General features: G+C 37.5%; 1 protein-coding gene across 1 annotated transcript; it reads right to left on the bottom strand.

The window, feature by feature from the left end:
* Window positions 1-26,941, bottom strand: PolG1 (DNA polymerase gamma, catalytic subunit tam). The gene is given in 20 exon segments (XM_074098615.1): window positions 1-419; window positions 1,467-1,583; window positions 3,485-3,653; window positions 5,155-5,290; window positions 5,962-6,134; window positions 6,470-6,650; window positions 7,266-7,389; window positions 7,802-7,971; window positions 8,841-8,971; window positions 11,460-11,565; window positions 12,745-12,963; window positions 14,770-14,966; window positions 14,969-15,025; window positions 15,028-15,309; window positions 16,042-16,255; window positions 17,860-18,008; window positions 24,520-24,719; window positions 25,098-25,255; window positions 26,217-26,412; window positions 26,581-26,941. Coding segments are annotated over 20 exon segments (3,459 nt in total). The 5' UTR covers window positions 26,871-26,941; the 3' UTR covers window positions 1-229.

Genomic DNA, 26,941 nt, shown 5'->3' with positions numbered 1-26,941 from the left:
ATATGAGTCCAGTGATGGGCATAATTAGGTATTTCAAAAACATTGTATGTTTGCTCAGACCATTTTTCGATTCAGGGTTTCATTTAAAAAATATTAAGCTTTAGATAAATTGCTTATTTTGCAGTAGCATTGGATAAGCTCACATTTTTACACTCGACTGTACCACATGTGAAAACTTCAAAAGAATAAGAGATATTAAGGATTTTGACATTTTCATAACATTTATTTACTATTTATTACACCTATCTAACACTTGGTGTATATTCAATGACTCGCCACTAGGTATTCCGTAACCCTTTTCTAGACCATGAGGGTTGGAGGGTGTAGTGCAGCAAAGATCAGCTTCCTTCCTCAACACCTGATCTACTTCTACTGAAGTGAAGAACGCCACAGATAGCGGGAGATCATTTATACCGACCCTAAAAAAAGAAATTAAGTTTGCAAAAATAACACCTGTCGCACACGACACGAAGAAGAGAGAATAGGTACTATAATAGTATAATATAATGTTACTCCAATAGTAGAGTATTTATTTTGCGTGTACGCGAAAATATTTATATTTAAGTGAGCTAAAGAGATTAGTACCTAACCTACTTATATCTTATCGAACTACATGCCATACCTACATGCGTTAGTTAGGCATTTTTATTTTAAAATGTACCTTTTCCTTTATTTTTAACCGACGAAAAAAACGGAGGTTCTCAAGTCGACGCGTTATATATATTTTTTATGTATGACCACGCATAACTTTTCACAGAGTAGTTCGATTTTGATAATTATTTTTTTAATGGAAAGGGTGGTCCCATTCAAATTTGGGAAAAATATTCCTACCCTAAGAGTAGGAAAACAGGGGATGATTGATTGTTCAGTCACTGATTGTACTGTATGACCAGACCAGGCATAACTTTTTACAGAGTAGACCGATTTTCATAATTCTTTTTTTATTGGATAGGGTATAACTTGAAGTTGGTATTATATAAATTTGGAAAAAAATACCCCAAGGGTGAGAAAAAATTATAAAGTAAAAACTTTTTAACAAAAAAATGTAAAAGGTTTATTATTTTTTGCTTTTGTTTTTTCGGCGGTTCAATTTTTTTGTTAAAAAGTTTTTTTAAATTAAAGAAACTTTGTTTTTTTTTATTAATAAATGCGAGTAAGTAATACCTAGGTTTATTTTTACAAAGAAAAAAAGTGTCCCTATTTTTTGTGTCATTTTTTATGAAAACTTTTAAGAAAAGTACCTACTTATGCGTAATTCTGAATGATAAAATTAATAAAATAACTTACAACTTTAAACAGAAATGCCCAGTTATAGGTTAATGAAGATGATGATAAGATTTCGAAAATCGATCCCCTGGTCCTAAAGAACCAACTGATTGTGTACAAAACTGTTTCTACTTTACTTTAAAAAAAAACGCAAATAAACGAAACAGCGATCGTCTCAAAAACTATAAAAATAAACTAACCTTTGAGAGCAAAACGCTCTTGTAAGGAGATTGGTCGTATGAAGCGCGAGAGCCGCTTTATATTTCTGCTCTTCTGGTACCAAGTAACGTACTTCGTCATGGAAGCTAAGGCAAAATCTGAAACAATAAGAAAAACAATGCTTATAGGTAAAAAAAAAAAAATTTCATAGTTTTTAGTGATTTGTAGCCAAAGTGCATCTCACAACGATTCCATTAAGCTCAAACACGGCATAGTTATATTATTTTATAACAGAGTACCGGTACCTACGGTCTTCATCATCAGGTCCAGTTCACCAAATGATACTTTCTGAAAGTAAATACTTGACTTCGGCCCACAATTGGCGGAGTTATCGCGTAACAAACATACAAAAAAAAAACATACACCCGAATTGAGAACCTCCTCCTTTTTTGAAGTCGTTTGAAAAGAGGTTTTCTTTTAAAACGGCCTATGTAATTTTAAATCAGTATATAAACTCATATCAGTGTGTTGCGTTTCTTGCTTCGTTACATTATACCTAGGTCCAAATATATAGAACACTATAAGAAATTTACGTATATATATAATAGTTTCAAAAGCACCGTTTTAATTACGAGTACGTTTGATGCTACCTACCTAATTATCAATAAATATCAATAAATCGATTAACTGTTTTGGGGAGAATAAGAACAAACCCGTCACAAACTAGACTAGATTGTGAATGTTTTCCAGCATAGAAAATAAAACAATTAAAGAATGACAGAATAGCGCTTTTACAACATATTTAAATTCTTTATACCTAATTATAATCCCACAGCCTATACCTGTCCAGCCAGAATATCCTTTTATGGTATAAAATAAATACGTTTTTGTATGTAAATCGGTTTCTCAATGTAAACTGTTATTTTTATTTATGTGTACAATAAAGATAACACAACACAAATAATCCGCTTGAAAAAATCAGGTAAAAACTAACCCTCAGAGTACCTACTACAGATTTAGGCCCTCATAAATTATGTTAGTTTTGTATGTTGTCCGTTAATTTTAAAACGTTATTTTGTTGATCCCTTATTGTCTTTATAGATTTAGTACCTACCGCAGTGATCAGTGAAACAATGACAGGTAGGTATTCACGAAAAGCTTACCTATCTGTTATAAGATTTTTTAGGCATACATAGCAGTGGCGTAAATATACTATTATTGAAAGGCACAAAAGTAGGGTTTTCAAACGACTTTCAAATATGTTTTAGGTAATTTAGGGTTCCTATTTTCCGAGCCTTACAGGAATAAAGAATAAAAGAAATGGATATATTTTCAGGCTTTAAATTCGGGGCTGAAAGGATCGAGACTTTTAGAATACTACTTACTCGTGTACGCTGGACAACCCGACAGAAACGCCGATGGTGGATGCTGGTGAATATGGCCATAGGCCATAGTAAATACAAATAATAATAATGACGACCGGATGGCCAAGTGGTTAGAGAACCTGACTACGAAGCTTGAGGTCCTGGATTCGATTTCCGGCCGGGGCAGATATCTGTATGAATAATACGAATGTTTGTTTTCGGATCTTAGATGTTTAATATGTACATATTATTTATCTATATGTATGTAAGTTTATCCGTTGCCTAGTGTCCATAGTACAAGCTTTGCTTAGTTTGGGACTAGTGTCAAGTGTCTCATGATATTATTATTAATCATTGGCGTGCTTTTAGTAGGCAGAAGGGCACGGTGCCGTGCCTGCTAGCAGCAAACTAGCAGCTCCCTATCCTGGATTGACCCAGTGCATGCCAATGCAGGTGAAAGGACCCCATACACCCCTGTATTATTATTATTCTTTTTTGTAATTCTTTCTTTAATTTTATACTGTAATTTTTAAGTATTTTATTTGTAATTATTTTATTTTGAAAAAATGACTTTCTGCCAAGTTTCTTGCGGCGCATTCCTCTAGGCAATTATGGTCTTTCCGAAAGCGCTGGTAGTTTAAAAACAAACGTGTAAAAGTGCCCATTGCGGTGTATTTACTGAATAAATTTGATACCTAGCTGTTGGCGCCAGCTGCCGCATGCTGGTCAGCATGAGATGCAGGAAGTCAGCGGCTGCGGACTGCACGGCCCAGTTGAGGCGCGTGCCGGCCCAGCGCCCGCGCGCGTGCTCCAGCGCCCGGGACAAGCGCCCCGACAGAAACGCTGTCGATGGCGAGTCCGATTCTACAACAAATATCCTCGTTTGGATAAATCCTACACACCTTTTAAGGGGATCCTTTCGACTGCCATAATTTTATAAGTCATAATGTAATTGTGATTGTTTCTTTGGAGTATTTTTGTATTTTTTATTTCAACTCCAAATTTGTTCCTTTTACGGTCATCCCGTGAAAAACATAACGAAAATACAAACTGAGACATGGATGCACAGCTGAAAACCAAAAAAAGAGAGCAGCGCTGGGAATCGAACCCAGGTCCTCCGCATTCCGTGCTATAACCCCCTATAATGTAATGTTTGTCATATTTTTTCCCGCTGAAACCATTTTTCATAAATTTTTAAATGGTCACCCTGTAGAACTCTATAGGTAAGGTTAGGTTTGTTTTATAACAATTCTGAAAAATAAATGGTTTCAGAGAAAAAAAGAGTTACGTCAAACTATGTTTACTTTGAAAGTAGGCCGCAAAAGAAGTATGTAAGTAGATATCATGTGCATGTCGTAAAGATGCGAGGGTAGCTATAAAATGAAAACAGATATACTTCAGCGTATCATTGTGTCTTTTATATGAATTTCTCTTTTTTATACTACCAGTGCTTTTGGAAACACCAGCATTGCACAAGAATGCATCAACACGGATTCGGCAGAAGAAAAAATCATAATTTTAGCGCTGTGTTATTACAAGTGTTTTCACCTCATATCTTCATTTTCCCCTCTATTGTCCTACTTAACTACCCTGTTATTTCTGGAAGGAATGACAAAATGGATCTATTGCCTCGCGAGGTCTACATTCACTGAGCCTCTGATATACATTGTTGTAAAAGCTACCTTATTTTAATCTCACAATGGCTATAGTAAACGGCACGAAGGTAGAACCAAAGATCATTTTAACTCTCTTGCTCACATTGGTTTCAAACAAGCAAGAGGGAAATATGATTAAAAGCTCTACTCCGTTCTGTCTACCGTCTACTGTAAACTGTAATAACTAAAGGGCGGATGATGGATGCAATATGGTGACGAAAGCATAAAATGGATAAGACTTTTATTAAACATCGATTAATATTTTTGTATAAAAATTTGTTGTTACATCTGTAGGCGTAAAGAGGTCATTTTTCCTACGTAAGTGCAGGCCCCTCTTTCCCACTGGGTACACTGGGCACGTGCCCAGGGCCCCACGATGCATTGCGGCCCCCTAGTCCCTACTCTATAACCAAACGAGAACCGATAGCTAAATAGTGCTTTATTATGGTCATAGGGGCCCCATTATCCTAATGTGCCCAAGGCCTGTAATAGGTGAAAGACGCCCTGCATAAGTGGATAGTGAACTATAAAAGGAATGCACGATACTTTACTATAACAATAAAATGATGAAACTATTTTTCAATTACCTAAATTTGTTCACTTTTCTAAACGAATTGTAGTCATATCCATATTACGTTTATCGTTCGACATAATTTTGACGTAAATTGGATCCGTCATCCGTCATTACCAGTGGGTAATAACATAAATACCGGCAATGTCTTCTAGTTTGTTGAACATCTCAGACTCGGTGCCGCCGACCCACCGCGGGCGCTCGAACATTTCTTCTACTCTCTTGCCGCTCATCTTAGCCAACCTTATAGCTTGGTATCCGGACATTTCTAGTACCTACAAGGAATAAGATTTAGCTTTAAACGCGTGCTGTTTTAGCGCACCGTCCCTTTCTCAAACGATACTCTGAAAAGGGACGGCGCGCTAACACCAACTTATAAATAAACTACGTTATAGCTAGTTATTATAAGAATACAGAAAGAATGGTAAAGATTTTGCGCGTCGTACCTAGATAAGGAGTTCCACAGCCGAATAGCCTGGACAGTATAAGAATAGACATATAATTTGCAGTTAGAAAGAGGAATGGTAAGGAGAAATTTCTGAGGGCATGCCATAGAATAGAACATAAATCGCTCTTTCAGGTAGCAAAGAGTAGCAGGATTAAAGAGACTGGCGTAAAGAAGGTGATTAACGAGATTTTAAGTATTTAAAATTAAAAAATCAATCATTAAGCTTGGAGACAAGAAATCCTGCACGGGGTATCTTCCTACAACATAAATGAAAACCAAGATGTAATTTTAAAAATATCCCACGGAAATTTAGTAAAATCCCATTTCAATCCAACTGTCAGACCTAATAGCGAGCGAAGCCGCGAGTATATTTAGATCAAAATTATATCAACTCAAAATAATACCCCATTTTGATTTAGACTCATTCAATCTCGATCTAAATTAAAATGATGGATTCTTTTGAGTTTGTATCTTGTTCTAAGGGTGCGAGTTGTTTACCTTATCGTCCAAATCCTCATCCATCATCCCCTCCATATATTTCTTCTTCAGCACATAGACCCTCCTCCCTTTGGTGGAGGCGTACATTTTGGCCGCTTTACTCTTAGCCTCTGATATCGTCATGGTCGGGTTGAACTGCTTTAGTAGCCTTTCGGCGAACGTTTGGCCCGCCCCTGAGAATAAAGTAACGAGTGTAAAGTAACTGAGTACAGAGGTGCACGACTGACAGCGACAAGGTATTAAAGTGTAAACGTATGTATATTTGACCTCGACTGTATACGTCGCAGTTCATCCTCAGAGCAACACAGCCTGGTATAGCATGGTTAACGATTCTAAGGATGAACTCCGGTTGTGTTCGAAACGAATTAGCGTAGTGTGGTGGTGTTGTTAGTTGGATTTATAGGTTCTTACAGTGTAGAGGTTACCACCGCAATTCGACAGTGAAGAGTCGTCTAAGAGATCCACTGCCCGGCGATCCTATAGGACATAGGACCAGTGCCCAGCTTACCGTATATCCTGGCATAGTTGATGACTTTAGCGTGCGAGCGAGAGATGTCGGCGGCGCGAGCTGTGAGCGAGTGCACGTCTGTACGTCGAGACTTGTCTCCAGCCAGCACGGCCCAGCCCAGCGCTGTGCCGCCGCAAGTGGACAAAGAAGAGTCGCCCAGGAGAGCCGCTATCCAGAGCTCCTAGGATAGAATAGAATCAGATATGAGGAGGTCTGCAGCAGAACCAAAGGGGAGTTCAGCGCGATATCAATAAAGGCAATCTTCGCAGATAAAATCTCAGGCAACAGGTGAGTGAGTAATCTAAATTTATAAACTAGGCTTAAAAAAATCGCAGATCCAAAAATTGCATTACTACTTTTTTTTAAAAGTGCCCACCTTTAGCTTCGATCATCAATACGTTTCATCGAAGACCTTTAGCGATAATTGTTTTTACGAGAATGAACGGTTCGTGTTTTAACGCTTGTTAATTGTGCTTTCTAATGATATTAATATGATAGGATAGAATAAACAGTATACCTATTCTAAAAAAAAGCTATATTCGCTTGTACCTTATTTTAGAAGAGATGTGATTTTTTTACGCCAAGTATTATATAAATACGAATGAGAGATTGTTTGTTACGCTTTCACGCTTAAAGTATTTATATTACATACATTATATTAATCATGAAATTTGGAGACAGTTTGACGTCATGGGAACAACATAGGATAGTTTTATCCCTTGGCATCAGACTTACAAAACCCCCCTTTTGCGTCAGTTGTTAAAAATATGCCTTAGCCATGTCAAAGTCGCCTAACCTGTGAATCGACGTCGGCGCCTACAAACTTGTACCCCGGCGGCGCTTGCACCATGGCCCGCAGCTCCGAGCCGATGCGGTCTCTCTGGGCGTTGCTAGCCGTCATCCACGTCGGCTCGCTGGCTCTGGATTAGGAGGATTTCATCATCATCATCATCGTAAGCTGAAAGACGACGCACTTACTAGCTACTGGAAAATTTTATGATGCCCGGGTAGTCGAGTGGTTAGAGAACCTGACTACGAAGTTTGAGGTTCTGGGTTCGATGTATGTATGTACGGGTTACATCTTGCGATTGAATTTTGACCCACTTCCAGTGATCAGATTTACTTTAAATTTAGCATTCATGTAAGTCCAGTGACAACACATTAATCTGGTAGTAAAATTCTCGCCAGGAACTCTTCAACGGTTAATGGCATCGACTTAAAATTTGCCACAGAAATGTGGTTTGGATGACAGCGCAAGTACAGTCAACAAAATGTACAGTCGGCAAAAAAGCATGTATTAAAAAATATTTTTTTGACAAAAACCTATTTTACCTTCTAGTCAGAGTGCCGCACGCGACAACCTGCGGCAATATAGCCCCGTATCGCCGCATGCCGCGCAAGGCAGAGGGCAGTGCGTGTTGCGGTAACCACACTACTTGTTGCCCCCCGATTCGCTCGCGGTTGTTACGCCAGTAAGACATCATGCGGCCAAAAGATAATACCTAAAAAAATATAAGTGTACTAGCTTTTGCTCCGCCCGCGTGGTATTCGGTTATCGCGCGCTGTTCCCTCGGGAACTGTGCATTTTTTTCGGGATAAAAAGTAGCCTATGTGTGATCTCGGGCCCATAAACTATCTCTATCCCAAAAGTCACGTCGATCCGTCGCTCCGTTATGGCGTGAAAGACGGACAAACACACAAACACACTTTCGCATTTATGATATTAGTATGGATAAGGCTACGATTTTTTTTTACAAATTATTTGATTAGCAAATCGTCTTATAAAGCTGTAAAGTATTATCATAATTTGCACAGGTCTCCTCTCAGGATGAGAGGGTTTCAGCGGTAGGTGGTTCCCACGCGAGACAAGCGCGTATTGGGAAATTCATACACGTAATATGTCTATATTATAGATAAATTACCGAGTGTGGAATTGCATTATTGTTTGTTTAAAGGCATTGGAAAGAGAGATCTCTATATTGTTGTCTGTCTCTCACTAAAGTGGAATGCCTATAAGCACAATACCACTACATCATAACATGCAATTCTCGGTAATTTATCTATACCTACCTTTTAATTGCATCAATATATCTAGGTTATGTTGAGATATTCACGAATAAAGTTCGTGGTAAATTAAGCAAAAAAAAAAAGATTTGCGACGGGTTCTAACCCTCTATCCTCTACTTTCGAGATCATAACTAGGTCAAACAGCTAGAATACCACAGCCAGTCGCGCCCTGCGATAGTAACGAACAGGCCAGAATAAAGTCAGTGGATAATTTATTTCAAGTTTTAATTTCCAAGGAACCACAAGTTTTAATTTTGCAGTTTAGGCAAAACTACCAGTACATCAATCACTATGTTGGGCTTACCTTTTCAGCATCATTCCCTTGGGCAGACAGCACATTCTGACTGAACATGTCCAGGAAATCTCTCGCTAGAGGATTCCCGACTTTGTATTTAGGGCCGTCTTTATGTGGAAGCCTCAAGAAGTGACAGCAACCTGTAATTTTTCCTTAAAGATTAACGGCCTGTTTCACATTTATTATTACATACATTATTCTAAAGGTTTCAAAATAGACCCCATTAACCTGTTTTAACTGTAAATGAAAAAGTGGCCGTAAATGAAATAGAATATAAACATTAAGTATTTACTGAACAACACAAAACAGATCAACTAGTTTGTTTACACAAACACAAAATGCAGGGTAGACAATAGAGTAATTAAGTAGCAAAGGATTGTAAACTTACGATAAACCCGTTATGTTAATTTTAAACATTAGCAGTGGCGAAGCTATCGTATGGCCAGGTGGTGCGGGGCCCTCTAACCTAAGCTTTGAAAAGAGAGAAGCATAAAAGAAAAGAGAAAAAAAATGTTGTGAGCAGGCTCTAGCCATTTTTTTAGGTACTTAAATATTTTTGAAGGCCAATAACAGTTCAAGCTACGTGGAAAGAAGGATGACGCCCGATTGTTTCTCTATGCACCGGGGCCCTTGTCCACCTAATTACGCCACTGACCATTAGGTTGCTATTGTTATTTTTATTTCATAGCCATAAAAAGATAACAACGGCCAGTTACCCTTACCATAGTATAGAAAAAAAAAGTGTTTTTTTATTGGCCGACAAGTAAAGCTTTTTAAGATCAAGTTTTAACGGTACTATTTAACAGAATCATTAAAAAATACCTGGATTAAGTATAACTGTAACCTGTAAGCAGTAGGTATTTGCTTATGTTTAACAATCTAAATGAAATACTCCATTATGTTAAATTAACTTTAACGGGTATTTAAAAGTTACATTTTGAAAATGTTGTACGTAGAGGTATTGAAACTATTTATAGATGAATCATAATCATAATGTATGAATAAATTTAACTGTAGTAGTTAAAAAAACATAATATTTTTTTGAAAATACAAACTGAAATATAGATGCACAGAAAAACCAGAAAAATAACCCTTAGTTATAGTTTCGCCATGTATGTATGTCTGTCTGCCTGCCTGTCCGCGGGTAAACTCAGAGACCGTTAGTACTAGAAAGCTGTAATTTGACATGAATATACATATCAGTCACACCGACCAAGTGGTACAATAAAAAAAAAAAAAAAAAAAAAAATTTTAAGGGTACCTACCTCCCATAGACGTAAAGCGGGGGTGATTTTTTTTTCTCGACTAACCCTATATTGTGGGGTTTGGATAGGTCTTTTAAAACCATTGGGGGGTTGCTAAGACAATTTTTTTATTCAGTGATCTGTTTGCGAAATATTCAACTTTAAAGTGCAAATTTTCATTGAAATCGAGCGTCCCCACGCCCCTCTAAAATCTAAACTGTTGGGTGGAAAAATTTGAAAAAAATCAGAATGGTAGTAAATATATCGTCACTACTTTTAAAAAAACTCGTAGCTCAAAATAGATATTTTTTCTTAGTGAACTTTATAGACATTACATCAAGGTTCAATTTTGTTCACATATTGATTTTAGATACGAGATTTTTTCAAAGTATGTACTTAGTGACGATATCAAATTTACAAGGAAAATTATAGCGGCTAAGATTGCTTGAGAATTATTAGTAGTTTAAGAATAAATAGCCAGCCTAAGTTATAAAATATACCTGAATACCTACTCCACCGACACCTATAATATGTATGTACTGCTTACTGTGTTGGTGTGCAATAAAGAGTTATTGTATTGTATATACCTAAACTTGGAAGATTCAGTACACAATACGAAATCCTTAGAAAAATATTATTTGATTTTTTCCTAATGTTTTAACATAAGTTTCATCATCCATTAAAATACATCTGTTGCGATTTTCAATTAAATACTTCTTTAAGTTTTTAGCCCGAGATTTTGCTTTTTCAAGCTGGGCAGGGATTTTCTGGGATTTTCTGTTTTTCCTGGTGAGTAAATTACTTCTCTTTGTGGCGTTATGTACGTTCCCGACCAAAGTTTTCAACTTTTTAGCTACATCTCGAGTAGACGCCGATGGATTTTGACGAAAAGATGCAACTATTGCCGCGTCCAATTTCGGTTTGACGCAGCCTAGTTTTTTTTTACTTTAGTTTTTATACTAGTAGGTTTAGCTTGTTTGTTTGTTTGTTACTTTATACTCTTTATTGTATAAAAAAGAAATACAAAAAGTTATATCGTAAAAATAAAAGTAAAAAGGTGGACTTATCCCTGAAGTTTGTCCCTGATGTTTTACAATCTAATGATGTATTTCATTACGCTAATTAAGTTTAATGGATATTAACGTTACATTTTGAAATTCATGTAAGTAATTACGTATTGAATTTAATTAATTATAGATGAATCATAATCATAATGAACGTTTAAATTTAACTATCGTAGTTAGAAGTATGACATAACAATTGATAATTGGTTAACCTTATTAATATTATGAATGCCAATGTTTATGGGTATGGCATGTCCATGTTATGCAAACACTGAAAAAATGCCATCCTTGCCTCTGATTATGAAAAGTATTAAACTAACCTTGTAGCTGTATACCGCACCATACACCCAACCCGTGGTATTGATTCGCTGCTGCCTTTTCATCATATTTCTTTCTAGCAAAGTACGCCCGTCTACCCTGGTCTTCCTGTGATACAATATTGCATTGTAAAGATTTTTTACAAGTTTTATCGCTGACTGCACTTTTTGTTGATTGTTCTTGCATCAACTAAACTAAATTTTAAGTCGATGCCATTAACCGTTCAGGAGTTGCATCCTGTGGGGGACGATTTCACATCCATTTTAATGTACTGTTGCGACTTACATAAGTATGCTAAATTTCAAGTCAATCGGACTACTGGAAGCGAATCAAAATGAGTTTGCAAAATTTTACCCGATAACAACAAAAAGGGCGATTCCGAGGGCACGCTATGAACGAATTGTTTGCTAACGAAGTCGCGGGCAAAAGCTAGCTATAAAAATATATCTTATTAATATTATAAATGAAAATGAAATGAGAAAGTTTGTGTGTGAGTATGTGTGTACGTTTGTTACTCCTTCAGGCCGAAACGGCTGGATGGCTGGATGGACGGCTTTGGATGAAATTTGGTATGTAGATGTCCGGAACAACCGTTTTGAGAAACAAACCGTCATTAAACAAACTTTGTCACCTCTCAAAAATGACACTAAAACATTTTAACGCGTAGTTTAATTTTGCTAGCTGACATATTTAATTTAGTGACAGTTTGATTCTCAAGGTGCCTAGTATGTTACCTAGGTTAATTTTTATCCCGGTCTTCCCACAGGATCGGGATAAAACTCCAACCAGTTGGGTTAGCGATATGAAGTTTATGGCGCGAGTGTTTTATATACGCAACATGAGTAAAATCCACAACATGATTTTTGGAAATTCCCATACAGTTTTAAATTCCAAAACAATTCAATTGCTGGATCGAATGGATCATCACCATCATCATCATCATCATCATCCCATTATTTACGTCCCACTGCTGGGCACAGGCCTCCTCTCAGAATGAAAGGGCTTGGGCCATAGTTCCCACGCGGGCCCAGTGCGGATTGGGAACTTCACACACACCATTGAATTACTTCACAGGTGTTTGCAGGTTTCCTCACGATGTTTTCCTTCACCGTAAAGCTCGTGGTATATTTCAAATGTAATTTGAAAAAAACCCAGAGGTGCGAGCCGGGGTTTGAACCCACGAACCTTTGCTTGAGAGGCGATAGGTCAACCCACTAGGCGACCACAACCTCATCGGATCTAATGGATACGTGGATTAATCTAGTAATCTGTGTCTATACAGCTTACTTCCACGGTCTTAGGCAGCACATAGCATTCCTCCTCTTGATCCTGGTTCTCCTTACATTGAACTACCGGGCATTTCTCCAGCAACTCCGCCAAAGGTAACTTGGGCTGGTCTTCTGTGTCATTTTCCCTCCGAAAAGGGACTAGGAACCCCCATCCCTCCCCCTGGACATAATGGAGGGGGTAACCCTCCCAGGATAGACGGAGAAGTTTGGGAGTTATCTGAAAATGTGATTAATGTGATTGACTAAATATAAGCTTTTTTAATCACAGTTTCTTTATGTATCGAAAATGGGTTTACCTAAAATGGTCTACTGAGGGCTAATTGACAGGCGAAGTATCGCTTAATGGTTCATTTAATTATGTAACTTAATGAGCCAATTGCATGCAAAACTGTATTGCTACTACGAAATTCTAAAATCTAAGTTCGTATCGTACCGTCCCTCTCACTCTCGTATCAAATAATATTAGCGTCAACGGAACGGTACGATACGAACTTCGATTTTCGAATTTCGTAATAGCCTACTGTAACGTCAAACCGACCTCACGATACTAACGCCATCTAACGTTTATAACGCTTTTATTGTTAGTTTTAGGGGCTGTTTCACCATCGTGTTAAGTGACGGTTAAATGTGATGCCGTCTCTGTCTATTCGAACAAAACAAATAGAGACGGCATCACATTTAACCGGCAGTTAACACTAATCAATGGATGGTGAAACAGCCCCTTAGTGTTTTAGTCTTTTTACTGTACGGTGGTGGTAGGTACTAATGGAACCAAATAAATCTTTCTTTGTCTACTTTAACTATACTTCGCCTGTCCATTAGCCCACATTGGCATAGGTTATTCATAAAAAGTTTTATTAATTTATCTATATTTTCAAACGGAATCTTGTTACGGCACGTTTGCTTGTTTGTCTAATTTGTTGTTGTTTGTTCCTTTAATTATTGCCTCGAAAATATTTTTTAGGCAGTTCATTAGCAAAATGTTTAAACCACATTATGTTTGTTATAATAGTTTTTTGTCAGGTAAGAATATAGGTGAAGGTCGACCTTTTACATAGGCTCCGTAGCAAAATTTCGAAAATGCAAATTTCTAAATACGATTTACCAAAAGACAAAACTGCGAAAATCAAAATTTCTAATGTACAAAATTCTTAAAGATACATATCCGATGTTCAGTTGAACGTTTAAAATTTCTAATGTACAAAACTGCTAGTAGGTACATGAAAATCATGGGCGGAGCTCCTGTATCTGTGTAGATTTACCTAAACATAACAATCTATGTAACTCCAGTCAAGGCATATAATTTTTATCGTGTTTGTTTTCTGTATTTGTAATGATTTTCGAAAAAAATCGTTAAGCTTTTTGTACGTATATATTTTGCGTTTTAGATATACCTATCGAATTTCGAAGTATTGTCATTAGATATTTTGTACATAGGATTATTGATTTTCGAAAAGAAAATCATTCGATTTACAGTGCATTAGGACCAGCATTTTTAGGAATTTCGTACTTTATAAATTTTGATTTTCGGGGTTTTGTATATCGTACTTAGGAATATTGATTTTCGAAATTGTGCTACGGAGCCTATTTACATAACCTCTATTATTACGGTTATCTTTTATACCTGTAAAAGAGTTATGTACCTATGTAATTGAATGAGTGACTGTCAGACAACGCTACTGGAGCTAGAAACTTAAAATTTGGCAGACATATTCCTTGAAGGTCCAAGAAGTGCACCAAGACATTTTTTGAAATTTCCATGGGATTAGCGACATTCCGTCAGGGCGCTTGCCATCACTCCGCACGATCTGGGGCTCCAGAGCAGCAGGAACGTTGGCACTGACGAGCGCTACCCTACTAAGGGTCCAAATTTAGATATTAATTTTTAGTTTTAATTTTTATTTAGCTATTTTAAGTTAGTTTTAGTTATGATAATTTTATACTTAGTCCCTGTTTTTATACCTAAATAACCGTAAATATATTTTATGACATATTATAACCCCTATGTAAAGAATATACTCACCTGCATACTAGTAGTAATATTCGTAGCACCTGGTTCCCAATCGGGGTCTTTCGTGGGTTTAGTACAAAGCTTCCTGTACCACGCCGGATATCCGGCCAAATATGGTCTTTTAACTGGTAAAGACTCTTTTAAATTAAACAGATGTGAAAACTTTTTAGTCAACGCCTCTACATCGTCTATTGTGTCTGGCTGGAAAAAATATTCTCAATGGTTTCTATGTATTCATCGCATATAATATCGAATTCTGTTTCAGAACGTTGTGTTCTGTTTTTAATGTATTCGTGGCCAGTTTTACTTCTGAGATGTCATCACCTTTTTTCTTTTTCGGCGTTGTTTTTTTTAATTTCAAAGTTTGAGTGGACCAGTCTTGGTCCCACATCCATAGGTCTTTTTTGTAAGCCTCGTTTTCCATTAGCTTGCACGCTTCGTCAGCTTTTTGGGATAGGATCTGTTTAGATTCCAATTTCAAATCCTCAAATATGGTTTCTGACGAGTCTATGTACTGTAGCCAGTTTGAATTTACTGGCAAGTAAGCTGATCCTGTATTATAATACGGGTGATTGACTATTTATTTTTAGAGAATGAAAAGTTTATTTATTAAGGGGATTTCGGAAACGGCTCTAACGATTTCGATGAAATTTGGAATGTAAGGGTTTTCGGGGCCGAACAATCGACCTAGCTTGGTCTTGTCTCTGGGAAAACGAATGTCTTTAAGTTTCAGCTCGAGCCAAGCTCAGTCGCCCAGGTATAAAATGTAATAGGTAATAATAATAATGATAAATTTCTTTATTTAGGCATTTTTTACAACCCATACAACTTAAAGTTAAAAATTAAAATTAACAGAACCATGACAAGACAGTGTTTCAACGGCATGTAGACAGAATGGCTAATTATGCCGGTCAACGCTATTTATTCAAAATCAGCCATCCTAGCGACAGTTTAGTCAATGTAATTGGCCTTGATTTACATAAAAAAACTTATTTTCTACTTTTTATAATAATAATAAATAGATTTATTTCAAGCATCAAGGACTCATAGTTACTAGTAACTTAGTTCCAAACGTTACTGAAGAAATTCTATTTGCATTTTGATTGCTTTATATTATAACAGGCTACTCGCCTGCTTGCCCCCTATCCATCATAAAGCCGGGTCTCCACCGAGCGAGTCGCCTCGCGCGGCAGCCATTTTTGGTGCGGTTAGTCCTGTATCGAACAAAATCATGCCTCATGCGCTTCGCTCAGTGGATACCCGGCTTTATAAAAAAAAACTTACCCAGTTCAAGCATGCCAGCTAGCGTGACTGGATGAGGGAACCGCTCAAGGAACAACGGCAGCAGAGCTCCCAAAACATTGTGGGTGGCTATGACATCGTTGGCGCAATACGCCATGAGTTTCTGGAAGTTGTCGTGGACGTCTTGCATGGTGCCGTCTACGAATACGTCCCGGGTTTGCTTGTCCACTGGCACGCCGCAGTATAATTTGTGGACCTTAGAGATGTAAATTAAAAAATGTTTATTTCGTTATAAAATCGTTTATCTACACCCATAATAGTAAATCCTCAATTATGCGTTCAAAAACCATAGGTAATGACCAGCATTACGACATTGGATTATATTATGAACACGGCTGTATCGTAATGGTCATGAGATTTCATACATCATTACAGCGGGGGGGGGGGGGGGGACCTCGTGCAGCAGCAGGTCGTCGCGCGCGCAGCGGGCGCAGCTCGTGGGGCAGACATACCTACCTAGTTCTCGTTAATGCAGGTCATTCTCAATGAGGAGAGGATTTAATATATGGATAGAGATAAAATATTGTATGCAACTGTACGTAATTAGGCCTTAAAACACTCATGTGCCCCTATTCTGATAACCCACACTCGTATTTTAAGGACCCCTATTACGATACAGTTGCATAAAATACTAATAACAAAAGTTAAGATTGAAGTTAAATTAAGTTAAGGTTTAAATAACTTAAAATTGATTATTTAATAATAACTAAATGAAGTCCTGGAAATAACAAGGTTGATAAACATGAACGGGTGATAACTGATAAGGCTGCCTATTTTCTGGAGCGGAGCGAGGCAGCGGAACTTCGGAAGCGGAGCGGTGAGCGAGATAAAAATCGACACTATTTTAAAAGCACTCGTACCTCAAAATAGATATTTTTTCTGAGTGAATTTTATGCTCAAGGTTAAATTTTGTTGCCATATTGATTTTAAATACGTGATTTTTCAAAAGTAGTGACGAAATTCATTAATTTTAACGTATAAAATCTCCGCTCCTATTCAGTAGACAGGGAGTTGGTAACTAGCTTAAAAATTCATACAAAACCGGGAAGCGGAGAAACGAGCGTGAACGGGGAAGCTCTGTGAATGGAAAAACACTCTGGAACTCCCTCCGCTTCGCATTACTTTCTCGCTCCGCTCGAGTGGACAAGCAACCTAAATTAATCAGTACCTACCTATTGAAGATAGTAATAAATTATTATTGTTTTATTTTTGAATCTTGTGGTCCCTAATAATAATATTAACACAGGAACTGTGGTCGTCCCAGGTTGAAAGAACGTTCGTCGAAACTGTTCGGATATTTCAGCAGTTTTTTTAATTTTTACGGCGAGGGTGCTATAATATCTTGAAACCTAAGTGGAGCGAGCGGTTCTAGGAGTAGAATCCTGAGCGCAGCGAGAAATTCAAAGTAGGTACGTCGTTCGAGGAAAAAATATTTTGCGGCCGACTGATACCTACTCTTCTTTTTATCTCCTTCCATAGGAATACATATCAAAATATCTCCCGGGCGGGATTGAGATGGTATGTAATAGATTATTCAGTATTACATTTTCGCGTCAAAATTATGGGTTCATTTTTCTGGTTTTTTCAATGCATTCTAGTTATAGAATAGGCATTTAGTAAGTAAAAATTTGCGACATTTTCAGGCAATTTCTATTTTGTATTGTATTGTATTGTAAAACTCTTTATTGTACATAAAAACACATGAAAATAACAGAACACAGGATAATAAGGTGTACAAAGGCGAACTTATCCCTTAAACAGGACAGGATATTATTTTATGTGGAACTCTGAAATATTCACCTCAGTAAGGCTATTGAGCGAGCTGTTCTCCATCCAATAGTCGTCAGTGGGATCCGGCTCCTTGTTTTTGGCTTTAAGCACTGTGCGCTGGTAGCTCGTCACTCCACTCACACATGTGTGCATCGACATCGTGTCCATGAACCTCACACCTTGAACATAACAGCAAAACTACATAAAGGCACCCTAAACAACTCAATTCCAGAAGAGTTCTGGATTGGAGGCCATGTGAACAAAGACGACCAGTTGGTCGTAAATGAGGTGCAGGATGGATTGGTAGGTATACTAAAAAGCAGCTGTTGTAGCAAGTATCTAAAGGTGCGCTTACATGGGCAACGAATACGGTATTTGACAACTCCTGATTTTGCCATATCTTAATATTTTTATGAAAATATAGATATACATTTAGTGTTTAGCGAAGAGAAAATTTAAATCGGTTGAAATTTGGATTTATAGTGATTTTTTGAAAAATTTATACACCTCTCTCTTTCTCAAACGCTTTTCTCTATGCAGCAAGTATGGCGGTACTGGCGTGTGATGTCACATGCCAGTATGTCTTTCTCTGTCTAATCTTGAATTTCAAACCTTTATAACTTTGCTATGTGTAAAGGTAGCTTAAAAACTGTTTTTCTATTCGATAACAGGCATTGTGAAGTTTTAATTGATAAAACATATACAAAATAGTCAAATACCGTCTTATGAGCAATGATGCTCGATTGCAACATGACAAAATATCAAGCAATTTAGGGCAACGGCAACAAGCTTCAATTTGGCAAAATGTTAGCGATAAGAAGCAACTCCATAGCAACTGGTCTAAGAAACAACTGGTATAAATAGCAAGTGGTCTAAGAAGCAAGTGATCTAAAAAGGAACTGATCCTAACCTGTTCGCGTCAGAAACTTGAAATATTAACATACAGGTCAAGCTAAATAAAAGCTTGTAAAAAAATATTAAATTAGCACCGCGTTGAGCTGTCACCGAGATCGGTCGTTACTTGCGCGCGCTAGTGAACTATATTTTCACGAGTTTAATTTCTACCCTCATTGTGTAAAGTGCCTAATGATGGAATCGGACTTCTTGATTCTCTAGTAAGTGACTATATCGCAACTTTACGATCGTTTCTGACTACAGGAACGAAATGAACTCCCAAACGTTAGACAATAGCCCCAGTTATGCTACTGTTGCACAAATCACCACGTTCCCTAAAAAGGACCAAGCAATCATCATAGACGCCTTAGAAAACGTACAAATCAAAGATTATGCTCAAGCTTTAGGAAAAATAATCGACCCATCCCATATCCGCTTTTTGTCAAGAATATCAAACAATAGAATTTGTATCTACGTTTCTTCGAAGTTTATAGCTGATGAAATAATTGAAAATAAAAAGTATGTCACAATTCAAAATCAAAAACTACCCATCCGACCGCTGATCAGCAGAAACAAACGTATCATTATATCTAACGTGTGTCCCATTATACCGCACATCGAAATAGAAAAGAAACTCAGAGAAATGCATATCACGCCGTTGTCACCCATCTCTTTCTTGCGTGCTGGTCTCAATGAAACGGGCTTCAATCACATTCTAAGTTTCCGAAGACAAGTTTACGTAACTCCTGAGGATTTCACCCGACTCCCAGAAAAAATATCTATTGATTTTGAAGAAACGAATTACTGGATTTATTTTTCATCGGATACAATGACTTGTTTCATATGTAAAAAAGACGGTCACGTAGCATCTAAATGCCCAGAAAACATCAACGACATGAATGATTTGAACCAAAAAACACAGGAGCCTATGGAGACACAAACATTCAAGCGGCCGCATCCACCCACTGAATCTTCGACTACTACTGATTTCGTGGAGTCCGAAACAACAAAAGAAGATCTTATGCCTAACATGCCTAACAACGAAAACAGTGATGACGACTTTGATAACTTTTCCCAGTCCAGCTCAGACGAGGTTTACAAATCCAAGAATGGAAAGAAACTCAAGAAAACGCCGCATAGTGATCTGGATTCAATTAATTGGGTCCACCTGGATAACTTTATAACCGATTCCTGTAAAGCGTACCCACTATCTGGAAAACAAGTTAAGGAATATCTCAGACGCACATATGGAGTTAAGGACATATCGGAAATCACTTACAGTTACACAGAAGAAATTGATGCCCTGATTGAACTGTTTACTGACTTGATACCTAACATCTCATGTCGTAGCGTTAAGAACAGACTCTCACGTATTGTAAGTAAACTAAAGCTCTTGTCTCGTAAGGAAAACCTTCAAACAAATAAGTAAGTTTCTTTTGGGTAGGTACATATAGGTATATATATTTTATATTTACCTATATATTCCTTTTTTATTTATCTATATATTTATATTTAATGGATTTGGTTAAAAGTTTCAAGCTTAATATTATTCAATGGAACTGTCAAAGCCTAATACCAAAATTAAGTGACTTGGATTCATATCTACATAATGAAAAAATACACATATGCTTTCTTTCCGAAACTTGGCTGAAATGCGATAACCAAATTAATTTAACAGGTTACTCTGTTTTAGAAAGGATCGAGCAGATGGATATGGAGGTTTAGCTATCCTGGTCCACCAATCTATAAATTGTACTCTCAAAATTCTTCCAAGAAATAATGATAATATTGATTTGTTGTGCCTTGAAGTCCTTAATAGCAATAAGCTTCAGCATATCATAGGTGCCTATTCTCCCTCAAATGTCGCAGTAAGCGTCAGGGACTACCAAGAGCTTTTCAGCCACTTTTCTGAGAAAACTCTAATAGTCGGCGATTTTAATGCTCATCACACGGCGTGGTCATACACAACTGACACACGGGGTAGACTTTTATCAGACATTAGCTTAAAACATAACTACGTTTTTCTTAACAATGGAGACTTTACCCGTTGCGCTAAGCTAAATGATAGTGTAGTGTGCACATCACCTGACATTTCTTTTTGTAGCGCTGATCTTTCACTCGACTTTGATTGGAACGTCACTAACGAATCTTTTGGCAGTGATCACCTTATTATCTCTATTAAAACGTTAGACAGTACTCAAATTAGCCCTGAATTGAAAAGAAACATCAAAAAGGCCAACTGGATAGAATATACACAACATATAAAATCTGCATGTGAGGGATTAGATTTCGGAGACAATGTACAAAGTAACTACGATAAACTCATAGAGATAATTGAGGAAAGTGCTAACAAAAACATCCCTTATATTAAAAACAGTATTAACCCTAAAAAAATTCAAGCCAAAACCTTGGTGGAACCCTGATCTATCGAAGGCAGTGGCGGAACGAAGATTAGCTCTTAAACACTTTAGGAAATCACGCACGATTGAAAATTACTTAACTTACAGAGAAAAAGTAGTTATTGCTCGAAAATTAATAAAACTTACGAAAAGGAATTCCTGGCAACAGTTTTGTGACAGCATAGACTGCAATACACCTAGCAGTGAGGTCTGGAGGAAACTCAGATGGCTTAAAGGTTACCGCAGTCCCAAAGACTATTTACAAGAAAGTACCGCAGTCTCCTTTGTAACAGAACTCACTCCTGATAGTGTTTCCTTACAGCCCCTAGATTTCAATACTAATGATTCCAACTCTCAATTTTTTACACTTTCAGAACTTGAGCTAATTCTTAAAAGAGTAGATACTTCGGCAGGCTTAGATAATATTACTTATTCTATGATTAACCATTTACCGGATAATGCAAAAGAATACCTCTTGCACATATACAACACAATTTATAAAAAAGGTGAGATACCAGAGCAATGGCGTAGAATCAAACTTATTGCCATACCAAAAAGAAATACTAACACTCCTAAGTATCGTCCTATCTCACTTATTAACTGCCTTTGTAAGATTTTTAATTTAATGATAACTCGTCGCCTTGAATATCATTTCGAAAGCAACAAATTATTTAATGATAGTACTTTGGGGTTCCGTCGTGGACTTTCATGTCAGGACAATCTTAGTAGGTTTATTGTAGACACAGAAACTGCGTTTATAAACAAAGAATATGTTTTATGCGCTTACGGAGACATAAGCAACGCTTATAACAATGTGGCAATTGAACCTCTTATAACAACTTTAGTTCAATTTGATGTGGATCCGCTCCTATGTAGATATATTAGAGAATTTTTAAAAGAAAGAGTTTTGGTATATAGGCTGCGGGATGGTAGGGAAATAACAAGAATATGTAGACAGGGTTTAGCTCAAGGTGACCCAATGTCACCTATTTTGTTTAATATAGTTACAATTAAGTTATGCAACACACTTGTTAAGACAGTTAAGGTCTCACAATATGCTGACGACTTTGCTTTGTACTGTATTAATCAAAGCATTGATTTTTGTGTTAGCACCGTTCAATCAAGTCTTAACATCTTTATATCATTGTTAGAGGAAATCGGATTAGAAATCTCTCTCCCAAAGACTAAACTCTGCATTTTCACTAGAAAATACAAAGTGCCTTTCATTAGTATACGAATAAACAACACTGAAATCGAGGTTATTAATTGTATAAAGTTTTTGGGTGTTTGGGTGGACAGCCGCCTGAACTGGACCCGACATGTTTTAGAAGCTGCCCAAAAATGTATTCCATATGTTAATATCCTTAGCTCTATAAGTGGTTCAAAGTGGGGCGTCCATCCAATTCAATTAAGAAGACTTTATATAGCATTGGTGCGATCTCGACTTGATTACGGATGTATCATTTTCGGCAACGCCAACCCTAGGCTCCTCCAGAGGTTGGACGTAATTCAAAACCAATGCCTTCGTCTTTGTGGAAGTTTTATTCGCGACACCCCAATTTTTGCAATGGAAAGCGAGCTTTGTATTCTACCCTTAAATCTTAGAAGAACCTATTTAAGCGACAAATACTTCCTGAAACTTTCTTCTAGAACATCTGATTATTTGAGAAAACAATTAGAATCATTAGACAACACATTAAATTCAGGCGCAAGATATTGGCGCAAAAACCAATTTCCACTTTTGCTTGAGAGTTTCAGAAAGTATTCCAATCTTCGTATGTCACAGTTTGAGATTTTGCCCCAATTTTTGCTTTCCCGTGACATTAAAACACTCCCTTGGGATAAAATCATAATGCATAAAGTGGACACTATTAATGAACCTAAAGCTCAACTACCCACTCACGATCTAAAACAGCGTTGCGAAAATATGATAAAAGTGCAGTTCTTAGACCACATCCAAATATACACTGACGGGTCTAAAACAAAGCACGGTTCCAGTTGCGCTTTTTTCGATGAAGCTGCGGATTTTGGGGCCAAATTTCTTATTGAAAATTCATGTATACCCATAATGGGAGTCGAACTGACCGCAATTAATGAAGCAGTACATTACTTAGAATCGACACCATACCATAAAATTGTAATCTTTACAGACTCGAAGAGCAGTCTACAACATTTGTTGGGAAGTGCTAAGGGCGCTAGTGTCGGTAGATACGAAGCTTACCTCATTATTAAATGTATCCAGAGATTGATACGTAACGGGGTTGAAGTTCGTCTACAATGGATCCCTTCACACGTGGGCGTCAAGGGTAACGAGGTAGCAGACTCACTCGCATCCGAGGCCCTACAGAATGGCATACCTCTCGACACGGTACCGCACTATACCGATCATCTCCCAAAAGTGAAAACCGACAATTACATCAAATTTAAATCCTATTTCAATGAGTGCTCTCAAAACAAAGGCATCTGGTACAGGACCATTGTAGACGAACCACCACGCGTACCTTGGTTTGCCTCACGAAATCTCAACAGAAAAGAGTTAGTTATTTGCTTCCGAACCCGAACCTCCGAACTTATCACATCCCACTCAATAATTCAACCACATCATGAAAAAAAGAGACGATCCAAACTGTACACAATGTGAGAGAGAAGAGGACCTCCTCCACTTAGTTCTAGAGTGTAAAATCAACGAACAACCTAGGTTGGATCTTTTAAAAGAAACTGGGTGCTCTGCGGGGGATCTCCTCTTCTTCTTCCATCAAATCTTAAGCTCAGGGTTCACCACCGAACACAGTGGTACATTTTTAAATTTCATTACACACTCATTGAACCTAAGATTTGAATACTATAAAAATACCCCATAAGTACTAATCCCAATTTTTAAAGTAACACCTAAAGTTTAAGTAACATTGTTAATATTTTTAAGCCGACTTAATCATAAGATGTATGGCTTATAAAATAAATGAGATTAAAAAAAAAAAAAAAAATATTAAAAGTTAGGTTAGGTTAGTTTCGTCAAGGCGGAATCCCTCAGTCACGCGGAATGGGAGCACCGTCAACTTTGAAGCATAGAATTAAAATTAGCGAACCAGGAAATGGACGAACGGAAACCGACTGGACATTCCGGGATTCTTTCAGACCACTTGCTACTTAGACCAGTTGTTTCTTAGAACACTTGCTACTTAGATCAGTTGTTTCTTTGACCACTTGCTACTTACTTAGATCAGTTGCTTCTTTGACCACTTGCTACTTACTTACACCAACTGCTTTTTAGACAAAGTGATATTAACCCAACAGGTAGGCGAGAGTAACATGAAGATAGCAGGTAGCAACCGGACTCTCACGCGCAACACCAACGTCATATGTATGACATGACAACCCAACCTTAGAGACAAATTACCTGTCTTATCCAACCAATACTGTTCCTTTATCTTACTCCGATCATAAGACACATTGTGGCCGACGACTATTCGAGGTCTGTCCAGATTTCCAAATGGCTGGTCACCATCAGTCTCCAAGGGTATCAGGTCCTCATAGTTCACATGATTAAAGGTTTTCTGAGGGTCGCCGTTTGCAAGGGGTTCACTCACCCACCCATACCTTTGAACAAGACGAATTAATCCTGCTAATATTATTAATGCGAAAGTGTGTTGTGTGTGTGCGTGCATGCTTGTGTGTATGGTCGTGCGTGCGTGCGTGCGTGTGTATATTTGCGTCTCTGTCTCTCTCTCTCTCTCTCTCTCTCTCTCTCTCCTCTCTCTCTCTCTCTCTCTCTGTGTGTGTGTGTGTGTGTGTGTGTGTGTGTGTGTGTGTGTGTGTGTGTGTTGTGTGTGCGCGTGTGTGCGTGTGCGTGTGTGCGTGTGTGCGTGCGTGCGTGCGTGCGTGCGTGCGTGAATTACACACTGGGCTTCTACAAATCATGTCAGTTTGTATGGGGTCTTACTTGACAGTGAAACCCTAATAATCATTATACCATACCAAGCATGAGGTGACACAGCACAAGCCAGGGTTGGTCTCTTGCCAGCAGACATAAGCACCTCCACATCAAAGATCAGGGCATCATCAGGAGGACAGGGGACTGGCTTCGGAGGCTCATCCAAAGAGTATTTGTACCATCCTGCCATTTTACACCATTTCTGAAATAGTGGATAATCCATTGATTATGTGACGGTAGAAAGAAACAAAGCCAAAGACAATAACCAAACCTATACACCTCGAGTGTTCAAAGCCTCAACAAAAATAAAAATCTATTAAAAAAAGTTGAGGATTGACAGAAGGGCCAAGAAAAAGCGATTGGAATAAAACATAGCTAAGAAACACCGCAAGGAAATTTGCTTTCATGTAAAAAAAACTGCATCAATATTGGCATCAAACATAACACCCCCTCCTTTTACGCCAGGGGCTATAAAAACAAACTACATGGTGGATCTACTTTTTCTTGCACCTCTTTGCCATGGTTACATATATCCCCTGGACAACTCTTTTAAATCATTATTTTTCATACATTGTCTATGGTTAAAATTAATTATTAAACATATATTTTGACAAATTTAATAAGGGTGCCCCCACATGCAGTCGTAGTCGCTCGTTTGCAGCGATAAATCAGGTCACGTGACCCCATTTTGAAGGTGATTTTGAATTTCCCGTGACTAAAAAAATAGTGTCACGTCGAGCAGCAGTGACAAGATGGTTTCTTGCAGGAATGGTCTTGGTCTTGGAAGCTGATTTCTTAATCTCATTTAGTAGCAGTTGTGGCAGTGGTACTTACAAATAAAAGAAATTGAAGCAAATGAAAAAAATAAAATTATCATTGTTTTTTTTTTCAGCGATAAAGCTCAACATTTTCAGCTTTATCGCTAAATGTGTCATGACCAGATTTATTGCTGCAAACGAGCAACTAGTGATTGCTTGTGGCCCCACCTTATGAAAAATTAACTATAATTAATTTAATACTATTATCGGGCAGGCAGTTGTAACAACTGACAGGTGCCTGTGTTTAGTTATTCCTTGGCCAAGTATTCTTTGTCTATGCTATTGTGTTGGTCTAGTCAGTTTTTATTTATTTTATTTGGAACTAAAATTCAAAAGCTATTTTACCTTGGGAGGCTCTGGTATACAGCAAGTAGCCAGTTTTGTCAATAAATCTCTGTATGGAGCACTTTGCTGCTCTCCAATGTTATAAAAATGCTCAACAACATCCTTTCCTTGCAGTTCGGGCAGTTCCAACTCCACGTCGGGCATGACTGGGTTCTGTTTGAAGTCTATTCCATGCTTAATAAGGTTTTCTTGGCAACTAGAAAAGATAAATGATAATAAATTTTGGATTGTGAGGGAAGAGAAATTATGCAGAAAGTGTAGGTAATTTTAATTTCGAGGTATTTTTACATAACACTGAGTAATATTGTTTTATTTTCATAATTAGAAGTTTTTTGTTACAATAAAAAAAAATACAATTGTTTACCTTTTGATTACATTAGGGTCTGCATTAGTACTAGGTGTTTTAAATAGTTGATCGTAAATATTCTTAGAAATCATTTGTATGTTGAATTCGTTCACTCTAAACTCTTTTGATACGTTTTGTTCATGTTTTTCTTCGACAGTGGTTTCCTTTTTGAGGTTATCATCTGCGATACTTTTTTTCTTAATAACTGTTACTTGGCTTGAGGGGAATATCTCACAGTAACATCTGGTACGAATCCGAGATAGTTTTATAAAGTTTTTTATAAACAGTGCCCGGTCAATTCTTTGCATTTTTAACTAGAAACAGCAATATTTACAAAAACAAACTTTCGCGCGACCGCTTGCGTTCTGAAATGAAAGAT

The sequence above is a fragment of the Choristoneura fumiferana genome, chromosome 15 (assembly GCF_025370935.1).
Source record: "Choristoneura fumiferana chromosome 15, NRCan_CFum_1, whole genome shotgun sequence".
Taxonomy (NCBI): Eukaryota; Metazoa; Arthropoda; class Insecta; order Lepidoptera; family Tortricidae; genus Choristoneura; species Choristoneura fumiferana.
Note: the sequence above shows the minus strand (reverse complement) of the source record. Positions and strands in the feature narration are given on the sequence as shown.